This window comes from Danio rerio, chromosome 16 (genome assembly GCF_052040795.2).
Source record: "Danio rerio strain M-AB ecotype USA chromosome 16, GRCz13ab, whole genome shotgun sequence".
NCBI lineage: Eukaryota > Metazoa > Chordata > Actinopteri > Cypriniformes > Danionidae > Danio > Danio rerio.
Genome location: NC_141036.1, coordinates 46,791,641 through 46,818,459, shown reverse-complemented (window position 1 = coordinate 46,818,459; position 26,819 = coordinate 46,791,641). Strand labels below are relative to the sequence as shown.

General features: G+C 36.9%; 2 protein-coding genes across 5 annotated transcripts; one reads left to right on the top strand and one right to left on the bottom strand.

Annotated features, from left to right (window-relative positions):
- Positions 1-1,440: 1,440 nt before the first annotated feature.
- On the bottom strand, positions 1,441-6,021 carry LOC137488005 (B-cell receptor CD22). Of its 2 annotated transcripts, none has more exons than XM_087287819.1 (6): positions 5,035-6,021; positions 2,839-3,204; positions 2,490-2,744; positions 2,301-2,394; positions 1,954-2,035; positions 1,441-1,755 (listed from the first exon to the last, which is right to left on the bottom strand). In XM_087287819.1, the coding sequence occupies exons 1-6, from the start codon at positions 5,063-5,065 to the stop codon at positions 1,705-1,707; spliced, it is 879 nt and encodes a 292-aa protein (XP_087143945.1). In that variant the 5' UTR covers positions 5,066-6,021; the 3' UTR covers positions 1,441-1,704. The 2 variants fall into 2 exon arrangements, with proteins under 2 accessions (XP_087143945.1, XP_087143946.1); XM_087287820.1 differs by having other exon boundaries at positions 2,490-2,760; positions 5,035-5,988.
- Positions 6,022-6,042: 21 nt separating this feature from the next.
- On the top strand, positions 6,043-24,055 carry ptpn23a (protein tyrosine phosphatase, non-receptor type 23, a). 3 transcript variants are annotated; one of them, XM_087284850.1, is made up of 24 exons: positions 6,043-6,278; positions 10,034-10,108; positions 10,270-10,397; positions 12,224-12,300; positions 12,435-12,484; positions 14,263-14,394; positions 14,495-14,575; positions 15,822-15,953; positions 16,063-16,110; positions 16,305-16,420; positions 16,512-16,591; positions 16,783-16,897; positions 17,043-17,108; positions 17,679-17,824; positions 17,929-18,234; positions 18,315-18,469; positions 18,574-18,725; positions 18,827-19,006; positions 19,111-21,862; positions 21,962-22,146; positions 22,235-22,339; positions 22,421-22,559; positions 22,643-22,756; positions 22,841-24,055. In XM_087284850.1, the coding sequence occupies exons 1-24, from the start codon at positions 6,195-6,197 to the stop codon at positions 23,432-23,434; spliced, it is 6,012 nt and encodes a 2,003-aa protein (XP_087140976.1). In that variant the 5' UTR covers positions 6,043-6,194; the 3' UTR covers positions 23,435-24,055.
- Positions 24,056-26,819: the final 2,764 nt, after the last annotated feature.

Here is a 26,819-nt window from a genome sequence, read left to right as displayed (position 1 = left end):
TATATATATATATATATATATATATATATATATATATATATATATATATAGTCAAAATTATTAGCCCTCCTATTTATTTTTTCCCCAATTTCTGTTTAAGGAAGAGAAAAAAAAATTCAAGACATTTCTAAACATAATAGTTTTAATAACTGATTTTATTTTATCTTTGCCATGATGACAGTAAATAATATTTGACTAGATATTTTTAAGAAACTTCTATACAGCTTAAAGTAACATTTAAAGGCTTAACTAAGTTGATTAGGTTAACTAGGCAGGTTAGGGTAATTAGGCAAGTTATTTTATATCGATGAATTATTCTGCAGACTATTGAATAAAAAATATATAGCTTAAAGAGGCTATTAATTTTGTACTAAATAAATCAAATAAGACTTTCTCCAGATTAAAAATATTATCAGACTTACTGTGAAAATTTCTAAATATCTGTTAAACATCATTTGGGAAATATTTGAAAAAGCAAAAAATCTCAAAGGGGGGCTAATAATTCTGACTTCAACTATATATATATATATATATATATATATATATATATATATATATATATATATATATATATATATATATATATATATATATATATATATAGTAACTGAATGAAATGTCTGTCATTTTTTTTTTTTTTTTTTTGATATCTATGGAATAATGGAAATAAAAATGTTGTTATAATGGAACTACAGGGCACTAGAGGGCGCTGGTCAGACACCTGCAATGTATAATAGGTGACAGGGTGAATAAAGAAGAGATTTAGTTGTGGTAGAGGCAACGCATGGTTCCCTGGAGCTACATCAAACTGTTTGTATTGTGAAGTCCTAGTTGGAAAACCCTGCGTTTTAAGCTCAGCCTAAGGACTACCTTATTGTCCAGATAACTGAATGTTTGGAAAATGTATTGGTATGCTGTCTGTACTAAGTTTGGGGAACTGAACAATTTAAGTATAGTCTACAAAACCAGCAAGTTAAATAAACTTAAATATGCGGAGACTCCATTACTCAATTAAATTTGGGCAACAAGTTTACTCAATTAATTTGGTTCAGTCAACTTATCAGGGTTATAATATAGTCAAAGTTAAAATGTTTTTTTTTTTTCAGCTAAAAATATTTGTAAAACAACTACACAAATTAATCTGCTTCTTTGAATTGATTTATGAACTGTTAAATGTATATACAGTTTTTACATTTAAATGTAATCCCTTCGTCTTTTTTTAGCAGAAAAGTAATTTATTCATTCAGTTACTTTGCAACTAATTATACCTGGCTAACACTGATGGCTAAAAATTTAAAACAATAATAAAGATGTTTTATACAGTTACAGTATATATACTCTCAAATTGATAAGCTGGACCCAAATGTGTCATATTATCTTTTTTAACATGGTAAGAATACAAATCCTGTTACAATATGAAGAAAGATATATTAACCACACTTGAGTGCTCACATATTGGGTTTAATGTTGAAATAGTATTACACTTATCCTTATGTCGTTGATTCAGTGTTTCCTATAGAATTTTTGTTGATAAAACTGACATATGATGAAATGTGCCTCATTATCTCCAAAACTATACAGCTCAGACAAAAACAAACAAAACATGCAGTTACTGACAGTAGAAATATTGACCACATCAATCGATTGCTCACTTCTTGGGTTTATTACTGACATCCGTATCTGTATTTGTCATCCTTTTGTTGCTCACTGAGTGTATTGTAGGCTTGAGTAAACTGCTGATGCTTGAGTTTCAGCCTGACAGCAAACAAAAGACAAGGAAAACATCACTGAATTAAACATCTTTACTGTCGTCTTTACACTGCTGAAAAGACTAGATTTGTCCACAAGAACTAGGTTTTCCAGAAGAAGTTCATTGACCAGTAAGGCCTGCTAGTGATATACTTTTCAGAGAGTAAAAGTCTAACATGTTTTAGATTTTACAAATATAGTTACAGTTATTTGCAGTGTGGCGTAATCAGAATCAGGAATTCCCTCTTCTTCTTCATTTGTGTTTTCTAGAATATTTGCTTTCCTTCTAGAATTAAAAGACACACGTGCATTAGAAATAACACAGTTAGACAACAATTTATAAAGAAAAGCGTTCATTCTGAATTTCTTTTATATAAAATGGTGCATCTGATAGATTTAGCAATCTGACTGCATGCAATAAAATGTTTCACAACTTCAATTTGTTTTGCAACCTCATGTCTTTACCAACATAACAAAACTCTTTCAAACAGACTGATGGAAAGAGTAATAATAAATAGTGCACAAGTACAAGTAAAAAAAGTAATTCCTACCTTAATATAAGCATCAATGAAAACAATGCAACGATGAACACAAGTGAAACTGAAGACAGTGCAATAATCAGAAGAGGTGATGACTCAGAAACATCTGTTAAAGACAAAAAGTCTGTATTAAATATGTGTATGACATTTTTCAAATATGAAAATCCTCTATAAGTATATATGGTCATCAAGTCTACCAACCTTCAATGTAAATGCTAAATTCTTCAGATAAAGTGTTTGTAAAGTTCCTCAATGAGCAAGAGTAATTTCCAGAGTCTTTAGCAGTGATGCTGTTGAAGATAAGGATTGAGTTTGTCTCTTTCATCAGTTCACCGTTCTTAAACCACTGAACCTCTGATAAATCATCAGTACAATCCAGTGAACAAGTCAAATTCACAGAGTCTCCAGTTATTGTGCTTCCATTTATTCTTGGCTTGGACATGAAGACCTTTAAATCTGTCAGAGAAACACCCTGTATTTGAAATTATTTTAGTAAAAACAAACAAAACAGCAAAACCGTCATGTACTAATGAACTGAATGAACCATTACCATGTACTGAAACTTGCACCCCAGAATATCCTGTCCATTGATCATCACTTGCTGTGATTCTGAATTTATACTCTCCAGAATGTGTCAGATTTATATTGCTGATCAACAGAGAGCAGTCTGAAGTTTTATCACCAATGTATTGAATGTTGTTTTGATTATTGTTGGCTTCGCTATCGAAAACATACGGCCCATCTACGCAGTTGCCGTAGTTTGAGTTCATTGAACACCACTGCACCTGCTTTATTTGCCGTGCTCCCCAAATTCGCTTTGGTGGAAATGAAAATGAACAGGCAATAGTGACATTGGATCCTCTCGCAGCACAGATCAGAGGGGGATAATTCACATTCCACTCATCACTGAGCACACCTGCAGCACAGAACACTTCATTTCATACGATGCTAAAATTAAAGGGATGGCTCACACAATAATAAACATTCTGATAACATTTATTCTGTTGAATACGAAAGAAGATATGAAAAATAACCATTGACTCTTATTGAGGTTCAGTGTAAAAAAAAAAAAAGTCGAATCAAATGACTTTTGGGTAACACAGTGGCTCGGTGGTTAGCACTGTTAGCACTAGCAGAGCTTGGTTCGAGTCTCAGCTGGCATTTCTGTGTGGAGTTTGCATGTTCCCCCCGTGTTCTTGTGGGTTTCCTCCAGGTGCTCCGGATTGCCCCACAGTCCAAAGGCATGCGCTGTAGGTGAATCGAATAAATTAAATTGGCCGTAGTGTATGTGTATGAATGTGAGAGCGTATATGTGTTTCCCAGTGCTGCAGCAGGAAGGGCATCCGCTGTGTAAAACATATGCGGGATAAGTTGGTGGTTCATTGCACTGTGGCAACCTCTGATGAATAAAGGGACTTTAATTCATTAAATAAAAAAAATAAGTTAAAAAATATATATTAAAATAGGTTGTCAATTTTTTCATTGTTCTTCAACATATCTTGTTTTGTGTTCAGCAGAAAAATGAAATTCATAGAACTTTTGAAACCACTTGAGTTTTGAGTAAATGTAAGGATTTTTTTCTTCCCTTTTTGGTATTATTAAAAGATAGAATTATTATATTCATTGTATGTACACAGTGGATATCTATACCAGAAGCTTCAGGGTGGCTTCATCTTAATTAAAATGCTACAGATAAACACATCAAAATCTAAATATAACTGTAATCATGTACCTTTTTAATGTCCCTGAAGAAAAGTAGAACTTAACTTTTGGAATTGTGGCTAATTTACTTCATATATTACATTTAATAACTAATGAATTTGATATATCCTTAAAAATGTTTGTAAATTTGCAGCTTTGTCATAATTACAGCAGAAGCACCAGAAAAGTCTTAGCATACACACTCAGAAATAAAGGTAAACAAAATTTGTCACTGGGTGATACCTTTTCAAAAGGTACACTTTTGTACTTTAGTGGGCATTAGTACCTTTAGGGAACACTTTTGTACCTTTAAGGTACTATGTGGCACACATTTGTATTTTCTAGGTATTGAAATGTACCTTTAAAGACCTGTTAGGAACAAAAAAGTACCTTTAAGTACCGTCCCAGTGACAGATTTCGTACCTTTATTTATGAGAGTGTATGGTAAAATATTGAAAATGGTGTATTAATAAGGGTGGACACTTGAGTCAAAAGGCTGAGATTAAAATTTACATAATTTATCAATAAGCAATTACAAAATTCCAAGCAATTCCATGCAAATGTCAACCTGGCTATAGAAAAAAAATGTTTAAATAGAGAAACTAGGCATTTTTTTTTTGTTTAAGCAAGTATTTTACAGTACTTTAAAAATACTCAAAATTGTCTCTGTCAATGTTTTCAATTAATTATATTTGATTTATCAAAGTCACACAAGTAGCAATTTCACATCTGTCACATCCATAACAGAAAAGAGTCACATCCATAACGAAGCTTTTCCCTCATAAATGCAAAAACTATCAAAAAGAGTAAAAATATATATATATATATTTTGTTTTAGAGAAAGCAGCTCTTAAGGAATAATTAGGCATTGATTTAATAAGCAATTTCAGTAATAAGCAAATGTAAAATCCATATGAAATTACCATTGTGTATATACAATAAAAATACTGCAGTCTGATATCAGTTAAGTGATTAATTAGAGGAGAAATGGAAAACATGCTTTTGGAAACATTATAAAAAACAAATAAAGAAGGTCTTTTCTTACCAGGCAAGATGAGCAGAATAATGTGCAGCATTTTGCTCCACTGTAGAGAGTCATCCAAAGGACACAAAGAGAAAATTAATAAAAGAAGAAGTTAAATGCTCAGATAAATGCTGACATTTATTTCCTAACTCCTTATCACTCTTAAAAATAGACGTTGCCCTTTAGTTCTTTTGAAACTAAACACTCCACAGAAGCGCTTTATAGTGGAATAATAATATTATTTGGGTCTTTTAGACGCTCTTGATTATATTAAGAAAATCATCCTGTCTACGACATTGATGAGAAAGAAAAATAATTAGGAAAATATTTTTAATAGTGAAGTATTGTGGTGCCCAAACCAATGAAAAATTACAAGGAAAGAAAGAAAGAAATGTCTATATATTCTTAACATGGTGACACAGTGGCCCAATGGTTAACACTGTCGCCAAACAGCAAGACGGCCGCTGGTTCGAGTCCCAGCAGGGTCAGTTAGTATTTTTCTGTGGAATTTGCATGTTCTCCCTGTGTTCTTGTGGGTTTCCTCTGGGTACTCAGGTTTCCCCCACAGTCCAAACTCATATATAGGTGAATTGAATAAAATTGACCGTAATGAATGTGTGTGAATGAGTGTAAGGGTAATTAGGGTGCTTCCCAGTTCTGGATTGCAGCTGGAAGGGTATCCGCTGTGTAAAACATATGCCAGATAAGTTAGCAGTTTAATCCACTGTGGTGACTCCTGATTGATAAAGGGACTAGTAGCCTAATAAGCTATCTTCTCACTAAATATTTTGATGTTTACATTTTGACAAACCTTTGTTCTTTGAAGTAAGCTATAATTATTATATTTTTTAGCATTATTATTTTGTATAAATTCTTATTATTAATCTTTGTAGATACATTTTACTATAATAAAGCACAGCGCGTGTGAAAAGTCATTAAATAACAGACACACTAGCTCGCAACACACTGCAAAAGAACCACATTTCCCAGAGTCAAGATTTAGATCCCATGACGTCACTTCCGAAAACCGCAATCGCTTCCTGTATGGGTGTAAATGGGGACATGACACAGTCGTTTAGAGCTGTAAAATTGAAAATAAACCTTCTGCGGGTACTTTTCCAAGCGATTGAACGCTTCAAAACGTTTCTGCTTTAGTCGGCTCAGCGAAATCGGCCGCTGTGATGGAAGCCGTGCCGCGAATGCCGATGATCTGGCTGGATCTAAAGGAGGCAGGAGAGTTTCAGTTCAGCCCGACTGTCAAACAGGTGAGGGACCAGACAGGCCTGATCGAGCCGTTCATTTATGTCACTGCTCCTGTACACTCGGAAAATAAACAAAACGGCGTGTTTTGTGTAGGTCATGTGGTCCAAACTGAAGTAGTAAACATGGGCCTTGTTTTTCTCTTTATATGCTCAACCTACAGGCTGCCTGCCTTTAACAAAAAAAGTATGCCATTGTTTATTTACCCTGACATCATTGGAAATCCTTGAGCGTTTACTTCTTCAGCTAACAACACAAAATTAGCTCTTTTAAGGAATTTAGCAACAGAGATACACCATAGAAATGTAAATTATTATTATACTGTTTTAAAATATACATGTATACTTTTCTGAAATTGTGTTATTGAGGAGAAAGTCTGAATCTGTGATCACAAAAGTAATAATAATACTGTATAATAGCTTTTCCTGAGGTAAAGTTGGTTTATATCAGCACATTCAGACTTTCACCTACTTAAAATAATTTCAGAAAAGCATTCCTTGCAAGTTCTGAATAGGGAAATCATATTAGGAGCTAATGATTCTCAAAGTACAACATTGTTCGCAGTCAATTAAATGGTGCTAATGTTTTGTAGTCCAACTTGCATGTGAATTGAGACCCTATATTTAAAGTAGCGTGATAACCAATATAAGTATATATAATATAGAACATTTTGAGGGATGTAAACAAAAACAATGGTCCTAACATATTTACTCTATAGCTTCCGAGAATCCAAAAAGAGCCACATATTGATAAATACTGTTATGACAGCGTTTTTAACATTAAGTTATGATTGAATTGCCTCTTGTTACAGTTATAAAATAGTTTGATAACAAGCAGGAAATGTTTAAGGGCCAATGACATGACCACAATGGTCTATATAAGCTATAACTGAACTAAGGTGTATAAATGTGTTTTATATAATGCAAATGTAAAAGCAACTTTACCTCAATATGGCTTTTGTCAGAAATAAAGAGCAACGCCTGATATATTTGTGTATATATTAATCGTATTTCATGACATTTTAAAAGTATTTCTGTCACAAATGACTCGCGTTTTATAATTGTCTCACTGACGCAGAGAGTCATGGGGTTTTGAAAGGCATGAGGGTGAGTAAATGATGAAAATGATAACTTATAATTGATGTGGTGTTGTAAATTATATAATCTTTAAACTAGTCAAATGTCAAATATACAAACTTATTTATCTTATCTTTTAAAACTTATGTATCTTATCATAATGACATCCATAACGGAGTACTAACTGAATTTTTTTTATAATTTATAAGTGTGTTGATTCCTCTAGAATGATGTCAGTGCTTTTTTATTTTTTATTAATTTATTTTTTTTACATTAAAATAGCTGATAACAGTTTAGTTTAGGTCACTATTTACAATATTTACAAACTATTAACTAACACTACTATCTTAATAAGCCACAGATTGGCTGTTTATTAATAGTTAGTAAGCTAGAAGTTGAGTTTAGGTTTTGGGTAGGATCAGGGATGCAGAATAATATACTTTGATATCTTAATAACAGGCAGGTAAAAAGCTGGTAGTTAATGCAATTAATTGTGATCTTCTTGAAATGTTACCATTACTCTATTGTAATTGAATTAAATGACTTTAATGTTAAATTAAAGTTAGCAAAGATGCTTGTTTCCTTATTTCCTTTTAGAAGTAAGGAATTTGTTATTTGCAGCATACTTGAGTGATTTTAGTTATCACATCAGATCCATTCCTATCTAGGTCAAAAGGTTAATGTCGTTAACAATTTTTGTTTATGTTTATGCATGATAATTGTGGACAGTGTTGTATACAAACAAAAATGATAGAACTATAATACAGGTTCAGACTTTTTTGTAGGCTTCATGTTTTTCTCTTTAATAATAAAATCATATGAGCTGTTTGTAAGTTATATTGTTGCATTAGATTGGATTGTTAGTGTCCAAAAATAGGCATAAAATAAAAATTAATATTTACAATTTTGCACAATTGTTATGTGTACCAAATGTTATTACATTTTACTAAATTTTATTATATAAACAAAATTGTAGAACTATGGTAATTGACTGCGTCAATTAGGGGTTCATGAGATAATACAGGTTCTGACGTTTTGCGATTTTTCTTCATGGTAAAAAAAAATCCATTTTTTTTTCTCTAGACATTTTTTGTCTAAAATTATAAAATCATATGAGCTGTTTGTAAATGATTTTATTGGATTACAATGGTTTTGTTAATGTCCGAAATTAAAACAATTTCCAATCACCAGTGCATAAATCGTTTTAGAATTTAAAGGACACCTAATTTACCACTTTTACAAGATGTTAGAATGTAACAATCTTTACAGTCTCCAAATAGTGTCTGTAAAGTTTAAGCTCAAAACACCCATCAGATCATTTATTATAGAATCCAGAATATGCCCATTTCGGTGTCTAAATACATTGTAGCTGTTTTGTAGCCTGTGGCTTTAAATCTAAATGAGCTGCTTCTCCCCTACCGTTCTGACGTGCGAGTCTGCTTCTCATGCGTTATCATGCGTTACGTCAGATACGGATGAAACTGAAATACAGCTCATTAGTCAAAAATACTAAGTAAGTTTATTTTATGTATTTGTGGTGGAGCTTATTCAAGCCTTTCTGAAATGATGATTCACACACAAATGCCATTTGCAGTACACACACACACACACACACACACACACACACACACACACATAAGAACTACATATAACTACTTAAGAACTACATAGCGATTTTACTGTCTTTAATACAAACATACTCTGTATTAAAAATGTTTTAAACTTATAAAACTTAAAAAACTCATACAGAGTTTGAACAAATAATTGAATTTAATTTTATTTGCTAAAAAATGCGGATGTGTATATATGTTATTACAGAAACACGGCACCTGCCAATCAATTCAATGGGTGGGCAAAACCGCATTCATACGTCACATTTCGGTGAGAATTTAAAATCACTGGAAATTGCATTCTATTTTAACGTCAGGAAATTAAAAAAAAAAAAAAAAAGACTTATTCGGTTTATATCCCTCCAATATGACAGAGGACACACTATACACACAAACACAGTTCTGTCTAAACAGCTTACAAAAGTAAAAAAATGTTATCATAGGTGCCCTTAAAAAAATAATGGCATGTAATAAAAATAAATATTACAAGTTTTGCGCTTTTTTTATGTGTATCAAATGTTATTACATTTTACTAAATGTTATAATATTAATTTCATTATGTATTTGTATTACTTTACTTTCTGAATTTTTCACAAGTATAAATTTATCTTTAGATTCACCACACAATTACATCAGCGTTTACATCACACTTATCACAAAAAACAAGCAACACAAATACATTCAATATCACCACATAAGTCACATAAAAACTCAATTAATCCTGTTCCTTTTTAAAATGCAAATGGCAGTCGGCACAAAAGACATTTGGTGCACATTTTTCTTTACTTGAGGTTGCCTAACATGTTTTTTTGATGGAAAAAGCTGACATTTTAATTTTAAAGGATGGAACAATCTGCAATAAAGATATGCGCTTTATGTTTAATTCTTATTTAATAAATTTAATTTAGTTGTCTTTGTGCTTTACCTACAATTGCCCTGTATATTTTTACTACCAATACATTTGTATTTCATTTAATGATCTTATTGGTTGGCCAAATATAGAAACACTTTCTCTAACGGATAAATCCTTATCAGCTAAACTTTAACTGCCATTTGCTTTTTATCTTTTCCCAGTTCATACTGAAGAACTATGGTGAGGATCCTGACAATTACAATGAGCAGCTAAAGAAACTGGAGCAGTTGAGACAGGTTAGTCTCACAGTCTTACAGTGTACCATTTTAATCAGTAAGTACATCTTCCCTGGAAAATATCCTTGGCATTGCTAGCATCATGCTCTACCAGTTAAGCAACTAAGAGAAGTTTATGATCTTGGCATTCCTACATTCTCCGCATTGTCACGTCTTTCCAGAGTGCTGTAAACGTCACACGAGACTTTGAGGGCTGCAGTACGTTGAGGAAGTACTTCGGGCAGCTGCATTATCTTCAGAGTCGTGTGCCTCTGGGATTGGGCCAGGAAGCTGCTGTTCCTATTTCCTGGTAAGGGCATCAAACCATGCGCTCCAATATGCTGACAACTCGCACAAATCAGTTTGCATTGAAATAACTCATCGTCCATGGTTGCATCCAAAACAATATCCAGAAAATGTCTGTAACCATTGTCCCAACCTTCACTTGTTCCAAAACTGTTTGAGTTTTTTTTCTGTTAAACACAAAGGTACTGTAGATGTACAGAACTTTGGAAAAAAAAACAGTCATTGACTTTCTTGGTATTTTTGTCCAAACTCAAGATTTGGAACAAGCAGAAGGTTAGTAAACGTTGACAGAATTTTCATTGTTAGGTGAACTATCCCTTTAAAATGTTTAATTGAACAGCTTATTAAGCATAATTTGGCTAAGAGTATGCATGTAAAGACATTATTTCTATTTCTTTCTCAAATACTGACTTCTAGTGCTCACTTTTAAGGCTTGTGCACACCTGGATGATTTTTTTCACACTTATTGTTATGTTTTTCTGTGTTCTCTCCCAAGCGCCAATCTCATTGGTCAACCAGTTTTAAATGCATCTTGTCAAACCAAAATAACAAATCCAAGGAATTTTTAAAATGCTTTTATGCCTGGCTTGATTTTTTTTACTCATGATTTTTGCACAATGGTTTGCATGCTCACATTAATGATCCTTGTCTAATCATAAGGTGTTAATCGTTGGTGATAAGTGTGTGCAAAAATCGTCTTGATGTGCACAGGACTTTACTTCAACCGGCAATATGACTATATACAGTTGAAGTCAGAATTATTAGCCCCTCTTTGAATTTTTTTCTTTATTTTTAAAAAAAAAAATATTTCTTTAAATGGTGTTTAACAGAGCAAGGACATTTTCACAGTATGTCTGATAATATTTTGTCTTCTGGAAAAAGTCTTACTTGTTTTATCTTGGCTAGAATGAAAGGGGTTTTTAATTTTTTTAAAGACTATTTTAAGGGCAAAAATTATTAGCCCCTTTAAGCTGTATTTTTTCATTTATTATCATTATACAACGATTGCCTAATTATCCTAACCTGCCTAGTTAACCTAATAAACCTAGATAAGCTTTTAAATGTCACTTTAAGCTGTATAGAAGTGGCAAAGATAAAATAAATCATTTATTAGAAATGAATTATTAAAACTATTATGATTAGAAATGTGTTGAAAAAATCTGTTAAGGGGGGGTAATAATTCTGACTTCCACTTAATAATTTTTCATAATTTATATGAACATAATATTATATACCATTGCGAAAATGCAGACAGAAACATGAATGACAGCATTATGAGAAAGTTGCAAGCATTCTTGAAGGTGCCATGTTTACATGTTTTATTTTAAGCGATAATTTTTGTTTTTATGTTGAAATCATTCATTTTTGAAGTGCTTTATATATATATATATATTTTACTTTATTTATATATGTTACTAAAAACTACTGTTAGATACCTGAAAAACACTTTATCTTTGCTATATTGTATTCATTTTGTTTTGTATTTTGCTTATAGACTTTTCTTGATTTTTATTTGACTGTCCTGTTTTTTTACTCAACATATATTCTATACCATACTGAAACAGTGACCCTAAAAGCAAAAGAAAACCATAAACATTTAAAGTCTGTATTGTTGCCCCTAATTTCAACATTTTTAATCAAATATTTGCCCTCAAGTGAGAAATATGATCACAGGAATGAGTATGTTTCTCAGTATGTGAATAGTTCTTTTCATGTGGTCAGTATATTAAATCTATTGATTGATTGATTGAAATGATTTTATATTATAATATTTATCATTATCAGGATATGAGATTATGTATATGATGTGATATTTTTGTTATATCTTAGGACGGAGATATTTTCTGGGAAGACGGTGACCCATGAGGACATCTGCTATGAGCAGGCCTGCATCCTTTATAATTTGGGTGAGTTAGCATGAGACCGATACGTCAATGAGCGCATTGTCTGAGACTGAAATAAATCCTGTGAGGTTGAGAAAAGGGTATTGTTGAAAATCAGGCTTGTTTTGCTGAATCAAGTCATGTTTTCACGCCTCTAGGAGCACTTCATTCAATGCTGGGAGCCATGGACAACAGGGTGTCCGAAGAGGTGAGCTGAACTACAGAAGACACAGCATGGACTAATTTAAATGTCATGTGATTTACTGTCGCAACCGACCGTAAGTCACACTGTGTTGAGAGGAAAGTGGTACATGTAACAGTTCATGCAATTCAGAAGTCATTTTAAAGTCATTTTATCTCACTACAAAAATCTATTACATGTAATTGTATTAATATATGGATAAAAATAATGAATAAATACAAATAGTTTAGCATTATATGAGGAATGGTGACGCAGTGGCGCAGTTGGTAGGGCTGTCGCCTCACAGCAAGAAGGTCGCTAGTTCAAGCCTTGGCTGGGTCTGTTGGCGTTTCTGTGAGAAGTTTGCTTGTTCTCCCTGCATTAGCATGGGTTTCCTCTGGGTGCTCCGGTTTCCCCCACAGTCGAAAGACATGCGGTACAGGTGAATTGGGTAAGCTAAATTGTCCGTAGTGTATGAGTGTGAATGGGTGTATGTGTGGATGTTTCCCAGAGATGAGTTACGTCTGGAAGAGCATCTGCTGCGTAAAAACGTGCTTGAAAAGTTGGTGGTTCATTCCGCTGTGGCGACCTCGGATTAATAAAGGGACAAAGCCGAAAAGAAAATGAATGAATGAATATATGAGGAATTGGGATTTTATTTTTGCACTTAACTTTATATTTATTTATATTTTCTGAATTATGTATATTTTAATCATTTAAAGTAGTTGCAATGGATCTTGGAGGTGTTTTTGAAAAATGGAGATATGGAAGAAGTTTTGGAAGTCTGAAGTTGTGGAATGTGAATTGATGCTTGATTAGAATTCTTATTTATTTTAATTATTTATAAATTTTTATATTATTTTTAATTATTTTTTTAACGAGGATTATAATTTAATTTAGATTTTTTTCTAAGTGTCTGGGGTACGTTTGGGGTAATGGGGTTTGAATAATTGTAAAACCTTTAAAAAAACTCAAAAGACATGTTATACAGTAGTTTCAATCATAATAAAGTAGTGGTTTTGTGCGATGTTCACGAAACAGACGGGTTATTAAAATAAATAAATGTTAAAATGCTGGACATGTTTCGGTTATTCTGAACAGTTGTAATTTTAATGGAGAGAGATCTGATTGTGAGCTTGTAATTTATTGCTAGAAAGAGGCAAAGTTTAGGCAGACTAAGTGATTGAAGTCCATATCATTATGATGTTTCAATTTAAAATGTCAGTCAGTTAAGTACTTTTGTCATTCACATGTACGTATACACAGAATAGAAATAACCTAAACAATAAACAGTTTAAAATAACAAAATGTATATTTAAAAAGTCATTTACACAGCAGCTGACTGACGATCCTCATTGTCAGGCGGATCTACAGTGTAGAATGGATCTACAATGCAAATGACCATGTGTTAACAATTCAACATGCGCAAATCATTCAGATTTATGTATTTAGAAAATAGTCGAACCTTCTAATTTCTGCCAATCGTACAACATTTTAGACAATACGCTTATTTTTGGATAATATCTTGTTTTCGTGCATGACACCAGATTGGGAAATCACTGTAAAGATTTGTGGGCAACATTCATCAGAAAGTCAGCTAGCAGATTGTGGGCAGTCTGTGAGAGTGTTGTGAGGTTGTGACTAAGTGGAAAAAGGTTGCGAATTCATAAACGTACAAGTTTCAGCCCAATATGTGAACAAATCTGAAACCATATTCATAATAAATTAATTGTGGCATTGTCCAAAAATATTAATTGTGTTAATCATAATCTGTTTTTGCTACTTTCTCTCTCTTTCTCAATTAGGGAATGAAAGTATCTTGCACACATTTTCAATGCTCTGCTGGGGCGTTCGCTTACCTGAGAGATCACTTTAGCCACAGCTATAGCGTGGACATGAGTCATCAGATCCTTAACCTCAACATCAACCTCATGCTGGTATGCTACTGTGCTAGTTTTCAGTCAAAAAGCCTCTTACGTATTCTTTTCATTTGTTGTGCTTCAAATTTGGGCTGAACTTTCAATTCTTCTTTTTCAGGGTCAGGCCCAGGAGTGCCTGTTGGAAAAATCTATGCTGGACAACAGGAAGAGCTTCCTTGTTGCTCGAATAAGTGCCCAGGTACTTTTGTTTTACCATTAAGTATCTTGAATGAAATGAATGGGAAAGCAGTATTCACTACTAGCTTAATAAACTAGGGATGTAACATTATTGTAAATACCGACATACCGCAATAGGGATTTTTTTTTATATTACCGTAGGCGCATGACTCAATAAATCTATATTTCGGAGAAAAGTTTGCTTAGGCGATTGAAGCGAACGGGAGGTAGCGGGAACTACAATTCCCATCAGCCTAGGCGTGGCCATCATCCTTTGCGGTCTGCTGTCACTACAGATCCAGTAATGCAGAAATGGAGTGTGTGAACCTAAAGCGGGTTTTAAATCGGATGTGTGGAAGTATTTCGGTTTCTTTCTAAAAAGATACGAAAAAGGAGAAAAGGTGACAGACAAAGAAAAAAACGATATGCAGGCACTGTCAGACTGTGGTGAAATACAAGTCGGGGAATACGACTAAAAACAGTCATGGGGACTGCAAAACACAGCACACTTGTTAGATTGATGCAGACATTGACTTGTACCGTAAAGAGACCTCTATCTCACTCATGGCTTGTCCTCTCAAGTGGTGGAAAGACAATGCACAGCATTACCCACTGCGGTCAACCTTGGCTAAATCATATCTCTCTGTCCCAGAAACCTCAGTCCCAAATGAGAGGGTTTTTTTCTGTTGCAGGGGACATTGTAAATGCCCAGAGATTCCAGCTTTTGCCAGTTTATATTTATATGATAATTTAAAAAAAAAATCCCATCTCTATCCAAGTGAGTGAGTGAATAAATGTTTAATGTGATGAGTTTTCAACAATACTAAATTGAAACTTTATTTTTTTTACATGGTTTTATAGTTTTTTGTTATTAAAATTTAAAAATTGAAGTTCCTGTTTCAAAACTTACAAATAGATGGCTAATTTGTATGTCATTGATATGTTCAGTGCTAAGGTAAATAAGTACTTTTGGCACTTTTTTTCGAGTCTTTTCATTAGTTTTGTTTTCCTGTAAATAACTCAATAAATACCGTGCCGTGCCATTCATACTGAGGTATTACCGTACCGTGAAATTCTGATACCGTTACATCCCTATAATAAACCGCTAATTAGCTGTTTATTAATAGTTCATTGGGTAGAAGTTAGGTTTAGGTTTTGGGTAGGATTAGTGATGTAGAATAAGGTCATAGTTTATAACTACCAATGAACATTTTACATTTCATCTCAAAATTACAGTCTCAAAAGTATAATATGTCTTTTTGTTTTAGGTGGTAGATTATTACAAGGAGGCATGCAGGGCTTTGGAGAACTCGGAAACCGCTTCGATGTTGGGAAAGATCCAAAAAGACTGGAAGAAATTAGTGCAAATGAAAATTTACTACTTTGCTGCCATTGCTCATGTGAGTCTCTTGTTTGAAACTGAGCTTGGATGAATTACAAAGCAGGCCGGCCAAATGTGTATGTGGATGTTTCTAAGAAAGTCACACTAAATCCTATTTCTTTCAACAGTTGCATATGGGGAAACAGGCTGAAGAGCAGCAGAAGTATGGAGAGAGGGTATAAATGGCTGTTTTTCTGTCTTCATTTTCATTTAGTCACCATCTTTGCTGTTTGTCTAGGAGAACTTCATCTCTTTGTTTAAAGATCTATTTCTTAAAGGACAAACAAAGATGCTTCTTGTAGTTAACGTCTAAAGTTATACAAATCATTTAACTTCACATTTTTGTTTACAAATATATTTTTTCCAATAGGTGGCTTACCTTCAGAGCTCACTAGACAAACTCGGTGAAGCAATTAAACTAGCTAAGGGTCAGCCAGACAGCGTACAGGAAGCCCTGAGGTTTACTATGGACGTCATTGGGGGAAAGTAAGCATATATGATGGTTAAAGACATCATTTTGTCTTTATATAAAGTCTCATGAAACATAGCGGTTGATGCTTCTAATGTCTTTTTTTAGATTTAATTCCGCCAAAAAAGACAACGACTTCATTTACCATGAATCTGTGCCATCTCTGGAGACGCTGACCTCGGTGAAAGGTATTTTGACAATTCTTGTTGTAGTAACCCTGTAATTACATAGAGATCACTTTCATTACTTGCATTGCATTACTAGAATTACTTAAGATTATCTGTTTGTGAACAAGATAAAGACTTCAGTAGGAGTAAGAAAGTAAGAGGAAAGATTTAAAACTGTCCCAAGAGTTAACACTGTTTTGCATTCATCACAGGTGCCCCGCTGGTGAAAGCCTTGCCTGTAAACCCAACAGACCCCAGTGTCACCGGCCCAGACATTTTTGCAAAGCTGGTGCCAATGGCTGCCCATGAGGCCTCCTCTTTATACAGGTTTGGCTCAAGTGCTTATAATTCATAACCAAGGACTATATATCCTAAAATATAAACTTCTTTTGAAACACCCATTCTCTATTTCTGAAAAATGTTTCGATGTGTTAGCATTAAAAATGTATTTCTTTTTTCTCAAATTTTATAGTGAAGAGAAGGCTAAGCTGCTTCGAGATGTCATGGCAAAAGTAGACAACAAGAATGAGACATTAGAGTGAGTGAAAACAACTTTTATATCTATACATTTGAAGTCAAAATTATTATTATTATAATAAATATTAGAATTTAAACTTAACAGGAGGGCTAATGATTTTGACTTAAGCTGTGTGTATGTATGTGTAATGGAGGCCAGCTAGCGGAGTGCTATGCAAGTAAACCTCACTCCTCTGACCTCTAAAGGCCATGGTCTTTAGCCTCCTTGTTAGAGCAACCGACTCCTATACAAAGAATTACTGGTTCGATCCCAGCTCAGACTGTATTGGGTGCAGTAGGACTTGTGGGTTACACTTGGGGGCTCGTCCGGGCTGGGATTGAGGTTTAGGGAGGCCAGCAGGTGAAGTGCTATGCAGCTAAACTTCACTCTTCTGACCTCTAAAGTTGCTGTAGCGCCAGACGCTGGAGGCCATGGTCTTTAGCCTCCTTGTTAGAGCAACCGACTCCCATACAAAGAATCACAGGTTCGATCCCAGCTCAGACCGGGTTGGGTGCAGTTGGACCGGTGGGTTACATTTGTACAAAGGCAGATAGTATGAATCTAAATATCTCAATTGTCACACTTCTACAGACAGTTCATGGACTCTCTTGGTTTGGACCCAGAGTCAGTGGACAATATGGAGATGTATAATACCCTTCCAACTGTGCTGATGGAAAAATGTGCAGCACTGAGTGTGAGACCTGATACTGTAAAGAACCTCATCCAATCAATGCAAGGTAAGTGATTCTTACTTTAGCTTTAATATTCTTAGTTTGATCAAGCAGCTTTTGAAAATGTAGACATTTTCCTGATGCTTACTACATTTGTCCTCTCTCTCCAGTCCTCTCGGGTGTGTTCACTGATGTGGAAGCCTCTCTGCGAGAAATTCGAGATGTCTTGGATGAGGATGAGACAGAGGAGCAAAGCTTAGAAGAGGCTGTCGGGAAGCAGGCTGTACCAGAACGGCCGTCGACCCTAGCTGAGCTGCGGAGGGACCTGGAAAAATATTTGGAAGCCCATGAAAAAGCTAGCTTTACCAACACAGAACTTCATCGGGCCATGAATCTGCACATTAGCAACCTGAGACTCCTCGGTGGTCCACTGGACACTCTTAGAGAGGCATTGCCAAGACCTCAACTCAGTGAGGGTAGGTGTTCTGTAATAACCTAATTTGGATGAAATATTGTGCTATACAATTTTTAAGCATTAAATTTTTTACACTTTTAGATGAGATGGCAGGTCTCCAGACTATGAAAAGAATTTTGGGTAAAGTGCAAGAGATGCGGGACCAACGAAGTTCTCTCGAGAAACAGCTTAGAGACCTTATTCAGCAAGATGACATCACTACTGCTTTGGTCACGACTGAGCGTGCTGACATGAAGGTATGGGCCTCACATGACTGTGGCACTATGTTTTTAAGCGATCACATTAGAAATGTGTTACTATGCATTGTAGTTTCACAACTTTGCTCACTTTTCCCTCATAGAAACTGTTTGAGGAGCAGCTTAAGAAGTATGAGCAGGTCAAAGTATACATTGATCAGAACCTGGCAGCTCAAGAGAATATCCTGAAGGCACTGACAGAAGCTAATGTACAGTATGCCACTGTTCGGAAGGGCCTGACAGAAACTGAACACAAGTATGTCTTGAGGGATAGCACTTTAGTATGACAAATATAGAAAAACACTATCAATTGATGCATCATCAGAATGCTTTTAAATGGCTACTTATTTTTTTTAGATGGAACAGCACTGTGCAGATGCTTGTGGCATCCTATGAAGCCTATGAAGATCTAATGAAGAAATCTCAGGAGGGCAAAGAGTTTTATGAAGATCTTGAAACAAAAGCTTCTCGCTTGTTGGAGAAATCCAAGACTGTCTGCAAGGCCCGAAAGGAGGAGAGACAAGCAATTACTGAAAGGTAACTAAGGAATTAACCCCCAGTCTATTCATGTTTCTGTCTTATTCACAAATAAAACTTGTGATGTGTTACCTATTATTTAGACTCTGCTTAATTTCTGACAGAGAGCTCAAGAAAAAGGCTCCTCAAAGACCCACTGCCCCAAAGCCTGCCCAGAACAAAGGCCAAAATATGGGTCCTTCAATTTCAGATGACCCTGAACTGGCTGAGCTGAGTGCTGCTATCCTAGCCCTTGGTGGAGATCTCCCAGAAGAACTACGCAGCCTGCCTCCTGAACTCACCATTCCGTCATCTGGTCATCCAGTTTCTGGAGCTGCTCCTAGCTCTGTTCTGCGCTGGCCTGGAGCTAATTCAACCTTACACTATGGGCAACACCGTTTTCCCCAAAATTTACCACCCCCTGAAGTTCTTGCTCAAATTTCTCGTTTTCCAACACCCCCTCTGTCTCAGAGTTTCAGTCCCAGTGTTCCCCAGCCTTCTCTAATGCAGCAACAGTTTCCACAGATGCCTAACCCTCAGGTCCTTCCTCCACCACCTGTTTCTGGGTACCACCCTCAACCTTCACAAAACCAACCTGGTCCATCAGTTACTGCAGTTCGTCCTTCCACTACTACAGTGGATAGCATTCAGACACCAATTACTAGCTACAGTCCTGCATCTGCCCAGGCAGTTATGCCTTCTCCTGGCCAGCACCAAGTGCCGCATCCCATTTCTTCTGTATATGCAACTCCACCTCAGATGACACCCCATGTCCAGTACATGCAGCAACCTGGTGTTCCAATGAGTCAGCCCCCACAGGCAATGCCAGCCCCTCATCCACAGCCTCAACCTCAAGTATTTGCTCAACAAGGGGGTCAAAACCAACCACAGCCATTTTATCCACAAGCCGTTTTACCAAGTCAACAGCAAATGCCAAGACCTTTGACAGGGTCGCAGCCTTCACAGCATACTACACCTCAATTTCCACAATACATAAGACAACCAGGACCACCAAACTTTCAGCAACCTCAGATGCAAGGACAGTTTAGAGCACCACCTTCCCATGCTCCACCCCATCAGGGATATCCCCCTGTCTCATTTGTTCCAAAGGCCTCACTTCCACAAGTTAACACTATCAACCCAGGCCAGATGTCCCATTCTGGCGTTAGTCCACAAATGCCACTATCTTCCCATCCAGTTCCCCCTGTGTCAATGCCACACTTGGCTCATGTTAATCAGCATATTCCTCCATCCTCCCAGCCAGTGCCCTCAATGTCAATGCCACATTTAGCACGTGTTAATCTGCAAATTGCCCCATCCTCCCAACCAGTGTCCTCTGCCTCAATGCCACACTTAGCACATGTCAGTCAACAGATTCCTCCTGCTTCACAGCCCCAACCACCTCCTGTTAATCATTTGTCTCATCCTCCTCACCGTCAGATACACCCATCCTCTCATCATTTAGGCCCCACGCCTCATATGCAGATACCTGCTGCCCCAACACAGATGCCTCCTCCCCAACAGCCTCAAATGCATGCATCATCCACTCACATGTCTCCTCCTCATCCACAGATGCCCTCAGTCTCTCAGCCACCACCTCACTGCCCCCAATCCCATATAATTCCTGCTCATCAACCAAATCAACAACCACCATACCCAGCAGTTCCAATGCAGGCTACTGTTCCTATTCAACCTCAGGCACCCCATGGCTCACTCCTTTCACAAGTGCAAATACACCCAAACACTCCTTCACAACATCAAAACCACCCTCATCCTCAAATCATTCCCCAGTCCTGTCCTCCAGCTCTCCCTCACAATATGTACAAACCTCAGCCAACTATTACACCTATCTCTGCACCTATGAGTTTTCCAGGAGGTGTCCCTATGGTTCCCCATCAGTCTGTGCCCTCTCTGCAACCTCAGTCTCAGCCACCCTCTTCAAAGCCTTTAGTCCCACAACAGCTTCCCCCAGGAGGACCAATATCTTATGCTGTTCCACAAGTTGGGAATATTCCCCCTGGAGCAATGCAACATCCCGTTGCAACTGCTTCCCCTGGGCCACAAAGCATGATACCTCCATCCTCAGGAGCACCAGGGGCACCACAGCCCCATGTATTGCCTTCTCCTGCTCCGTCACCTTCTCCATCTCCTGGTCCTCCCTCCCTTGGTATGACCACACAGAGACCATCTCCTGCTCTTACACCAGTTGGAGGAGCAGCAATGCCACAGTCTTCTGTTCAGGGTCCAGCACCCACTGGTACCATGCCTCAACCTGACTCCACATTGTTTCAGCGACAGAACTCTAGTACTGATGATTTGCTCTCCTCAAGTCCTGAGAGCCAGCATGGAGGCACCAAGGACACCGCCTGTGTCTTATTACCAACCAAAGCTGATCCCCAAGAGGAACATCACAGAAAAAAAGCAGAGGGTGTGAGACTTATTCAGGGTGACCCTTATCAAGCACCAGAGAGGGTTTCAAAACTCAGCGCACAGCTTGAGAGATTTCGTTCAACCGTCCAATCCTTAGAGCGCCCAACAGGGGAGGGTGGTCTGTCCGAACTTGATGCTCAATGGAAAGAATTGCAGGAGCAGCAGGAAAAGGATACTCGGCAGCTCTCTATTGCTATTGCTCGATGCTACACTATGAAGAACCGCCATCAGGATGTGATGCCTTATGACTGCAATCGCGTTGTCTTGCATTCTGGTAAAGACGATTATATAAATGCCAGTTTCACTGAGGACCTATCTCCATATTGCCCCCGGCTCATTGCAACACAGGCTCCCCTCACCGGCACTGCAGCTGACTTCTGGCTAATGGTTTATGAGCAGAAGGTTTCTGTAATCGTCATGCTAGTGTCAGAGCAAGAACTAGAGAAGGTAAATGTTTAATGTTAATGGATTTTTTGGTAATTTCTACAATCTCGTTGGCTTTTCAAGTAATTTCAAATAATGTGCAATGTTTCTTTTTATCCCCAGCAAAAAGTATTGCGCTACTTTCCATCAGAGAGAGGCCAGCAACTTGCTCAGGGGCCAATCACCCTTACACTGACCACCCAGAAGAGCACTCCTACACACATTGAACGCATGATAGGACTGCAGTATCGGGACCAAAGTCTAAGACGCACCGTTGTGCACCTTCAGTTTACATCATGGCCTGAACTGTAAGGGACTTTTTTTTATACATGATAAGAGTATACCTATATATTAGAAGTTCTACTTTTCATTAAAAATCATATTTATTTTCAAAAGGGGCCTTCCAGAGAGTAAAAGCAACCTTATCCGCTTCATTCAAGAAGTACATGGGCATTATCTGCTTCAGCGTCCATTACACACTTCTGTTGTGGTGCACTGCAGGTACCACACATCAAGAATATTTTAAATACTAAAGAGTAGAAAAGAACAAGACATTTGCTTTTTTTTCCCCTTTTCTTTTAGTTCTGGTGTTGGCCGTACTGGAGCCTTCTGCCTGCTTTATGCAGCCTTACAAGAAATTGAGGCAGGCAATGGTATACCTGACCTGATCCAACTGGTAAGGAAAATGAGGCAGCAGAGGAAGAACATGCTGCAAGAAAAGGTAATAGTTCACCTGGATATATTTAAAATCTTGTGCTGTTGTTCATTTTATACAAAAGAACTTTTGTTTAAAAATGTCCACAGCTTCACCTCAAATTTTGCTACGAAGCCGTTCTTAAACATACAGAACAGGTTCTTCAACGTCACGGCATCATTACATCACCTTGCACCAGGACCCCAAACAACATTACACTAAAGGTAAACCACTTATTTGCTCAATTGTCTGTATGAAAACCAAACAACAGTGTGATTTTGTTCATCTAATATTTCTAATCTTTGTAGTCATACTCGCGACAGGAATCTCAAGACATTGTTCTGGGAGGAGACATGCCTATTAGCTCTATACAGGCTACTGTTGCCAAACTAAGCATTCGACCACCAAGTGTTGACCATGAGCAGGAGCCCAGCCAGGATCAAATGCCCTTTACTTCAGAAGTGGCAGGTTTAGGGGAACCAGATCCCACAGATGTGCCACTTCAACCATCTCAGGACCCTCTTTGTTGTGAAACTATGCCTGATTCCATCAGTCCGCCCCTCTCTTGCACTTCTTCTCCAGGCAAGACACAATCACCTTCACCTCCTAGTGGTCAAGGAAATGGGTTTAACGGGTCTACTCCTGCCTCTCCTGTCTCAAATCACCACCCGTCCACTGAAGCAACAACTCGTGGGCCTTCTCCACCCACATCCTCCTCTTTAGATCTGCTGGCTTCTCTTACACCTGAAGCCTTTACACTGGACAGTGCCCATCGAGGCAAGCAAAGGATTAACAAGCAAAGCTTCCTACAGCCACAAGAAGGCAAAGGCCTGCAGGGACCTCCAGAGGGCGATGATCCACTCAGTAGTTTGGATCCTCTGTGGACTCTTAACAAAAGCTGAAACAACACAAGTCTCTTTTATCTTCTCCCCCACAGGCAGTCCTCTTTTGAATCGTTTCAGACCCCGTGAACCATCTTGTTCATGTCTATTGGACCTCATCACTGTGTGTCTGCTTGTGTCCTGATAAGTCTATTCTGTCGGCACTTTTCCAGCACTGATCCTGGTGTTTCAGGTTACATTCCGTAAATCCAGTCTTGTCTCCTAGCATGCACTCCTAATGCCATGTTGTTTGTGATTGCCTGTAAGGTGCCTGAGTTTGGTTCTGTTGCAGTTGGCTTTTGCCTGTACACCAAAAGACTGAGAGTGGATAAAGTATGATAGAAACTGACACCCAAGAAAGCTTATTAACAATCTGACTGAGCGACTGTCTGCTCGCCCTTTGTACACATGCTGCTTGCACTGTGGGTTGTATATTATTAGTCACTGCACCTGTCCTTGAGCTACAGTGATCTGCGACTTGTATGTAGGGACAGATTGAAGCTGGTGATGAAAATACTACTTGATATGTCTTGATGTACTCGTCATACTTACAAAACACTCACATTTTCTGAATCTCTTCAGAAGTCATAGCATTTTTATGAGTTGATTTGAACAGTGTAAATAAATCTTAACAAATGTCAACATCTTGTTGTATTTTGAGTTTTTTTTATTTTTATTAAAATATAATATATAAGGGGGGTGACGTTGTGGCTTAGTGGTTAGCACTGTCACCTCACAGAAAGAAGGTTGCTGGTTCAAGTCCCGACTGGGCCATTTGGTGTTTCTGTGTGAAGTTTGCATGTTCTCGCCGTGTTTGCATGGATTTCCTCCAGGTGCTCCGGTTTCCCCCAAAGTCCAAGAACATGCAATATAGTTGAATTGAATATACTAGGCTGTAGTGTATGAGTGTGTATGGATGTTTATCAGTACTGGGTTGCAGCTGGAAGGCATTCACTGTTTAAAGCATATGTTGGCGGTTAATTCCGCTGTGGTGACCCCTTATGAATAAAGGGAATAAGTTGAAAAAAATGAATGAATATTATATAAAGGGGACACTTCAGTCTTCTGTAGACCAAAAGCAGAAAGTCCGGACTCCCAAAGGTAAATTGAACTTGTAAAGCAAGCAACCAATCAGAAGTTTTGTTCATGATTGGGACAGTGAAAATGTAAAAAAAAAAGTCAATTTAATACACTACAAACTTGCATGTATATCTACATTTACTTCAAGTAAACAGTTGTAAAGATAATGGTTTTCTCTTGCATGAAGGGATTTGGGATTGGATGTTCAGGTTGTGAATTTTAGCACTCAAGTCAAAGGCCTTAAAAACTGACTTCCTTGCATCGCCCCACCATTCTCTATCTGTATCTTAAAATTATTCATCCATCACTGAGCTTTTTGAGGTGGGGGTAAATACAACTTGCAATAAATACACAATAGTTTTGTGTGGTATATTGAGCAGCCCGCAGTGCCTATAGAAAATGATCATACCCAATGAAAACGTCCAGGAAAATAAAATAAATGGTCTAACTTTGTTAGCTGCAATTAAACATTATAATCCTCATCATTAATGTACAAATATAATTGAAATAAATGCCAAAGGATTAATCAGTGAAATGCCTGGGTTTGGTAAAGTGATCGTCCCTTTGGAGTAAAACATTATAAACTTGCTCTGGTGCAAGCAATCACCTCCAAAATTAAGCTCCAGGTGACATCTGACATCAGTAGGAGAGGTGTTGATTTCTTGGGGATAAAAGAAGCTGTTTTTTTTTTTTTTTTTCAAAGGCTTGTTTAAAAAAAAGCCTCTGTTAATAGTGCATGGCACTGCAAAGAATTCATAATGGTTGGGGAAGTGCTTTCGGGATAAAGTAGAAAGGCACAGGTTAGAAGAAGGCTACAAAAACATTTCAAAGGCTTTATCTATCCCTCGCAGTGCTATTTAAAGCATCATTAAGAAATGCCAAGTGCATGGCATCACCTGCACATTGCCTTGATCTGGCCATCCATTCAAACTGAATGACAGAGACAGGAGGACATTAGTAAAAGAAGCTATCAGGAGGCCAAAGGGAACTTTCAAGGTCTTGCAAGTTTATGGCTGGGTCTGGTCAGTCTGTGCATGTGACAACTATCTCTAAAGCTATCTCTAAAACTATCTCTAAAGCTCGTCCGGGATATAACAATGGCAGTTCAAAAAGGAAATTTTATTAAAGATATTACTTTTGTTATTCATAAATATTTTAGTTTTTTTTTTAATCAATGGATAGTTTTAGAATGTACCTACAATAATTATTTTTTTTAGCCCTTAAGATACTTGGAGCCGGTCGTAGTATATGGGGGCTCGTCCAAGACATGACAATGGCAGTTCGAAAATGAAATTTTATTTTAAATAATTTAAGTATATTTTGATCATGTTTTTGTAAAGAAATTATTTCTTGCCACTGGCTGATCTCTGTTGCCTCCGTTTATTGATATATGTGGAGCCGATCGTAGTATATGGGGGCTCGTCCGGGATATATCAATGGCAGTTCAAAAAGGAAATTTTATTGAATATACTATTTTGTAATTCGTAAATATTTTAGAGGGTTTTTTTTATCAAAGAGCAGTTTTATAATGTAACTACAAGAATGATTGTTTGGTTTTTTAGCCCTTAAGATACTTGGAGCCGGTCGTAGTATATGGGGTCTCGTCCAAGACATAACAATGGCAGTTCGAAATTGAAATTTTATTTTAAATATTTTAAGTATATTTTGATCATGTTTTTGTTAAGAAATTACTTCTTGCCACTGGCTGATCTGTGTTGCCTCTGTTTATTGATATCTGTGCAGCCGGTCGTAGTATGGGGGCTCGTCCGGAATATAACAATGGCAATTTTAAAAACAATTTTATTTAAGATATTATTTTGCCATTCGTAAATATTTTTAATAGGTTTTAACAAAAAGTAGTTTTTAGAATGTACCTACAAGAATGACCATTTGTTATTTTAGCCTTTAGATATTTAGCTAACTAAATTTAGCATCTGATAAAGATATTGATATAGATCAGGGGTCACCAATCTCGTTCCTGCGGGTCCGGTGCCCTGCAAGGATTAGCTCCAACTTGATTCAACACACCTGCCTGGGTGTTTTAAGTATACCTAGTAAGACCTTGATTAGCTTGTTCAGGTGTCTTTGATTAGGGTTGGGGCTAAAATCTGCAGGACACCGGCCCTCCAGGAACAGGTTTGGTAATCCCTGATATAGATCATTGGAATGATCTCTATCAACGGGGCTAGGTTAGAGAAGAATCTCAATGTAGATTTCTACAGAACATGCTTGGTAAATATACTGTTGAATTTAACCTTGAAAACTACTTAAATAAAACAAGTTTAGCATATGAAAACAATAATAAAATGAAACAAACTAACAAAAA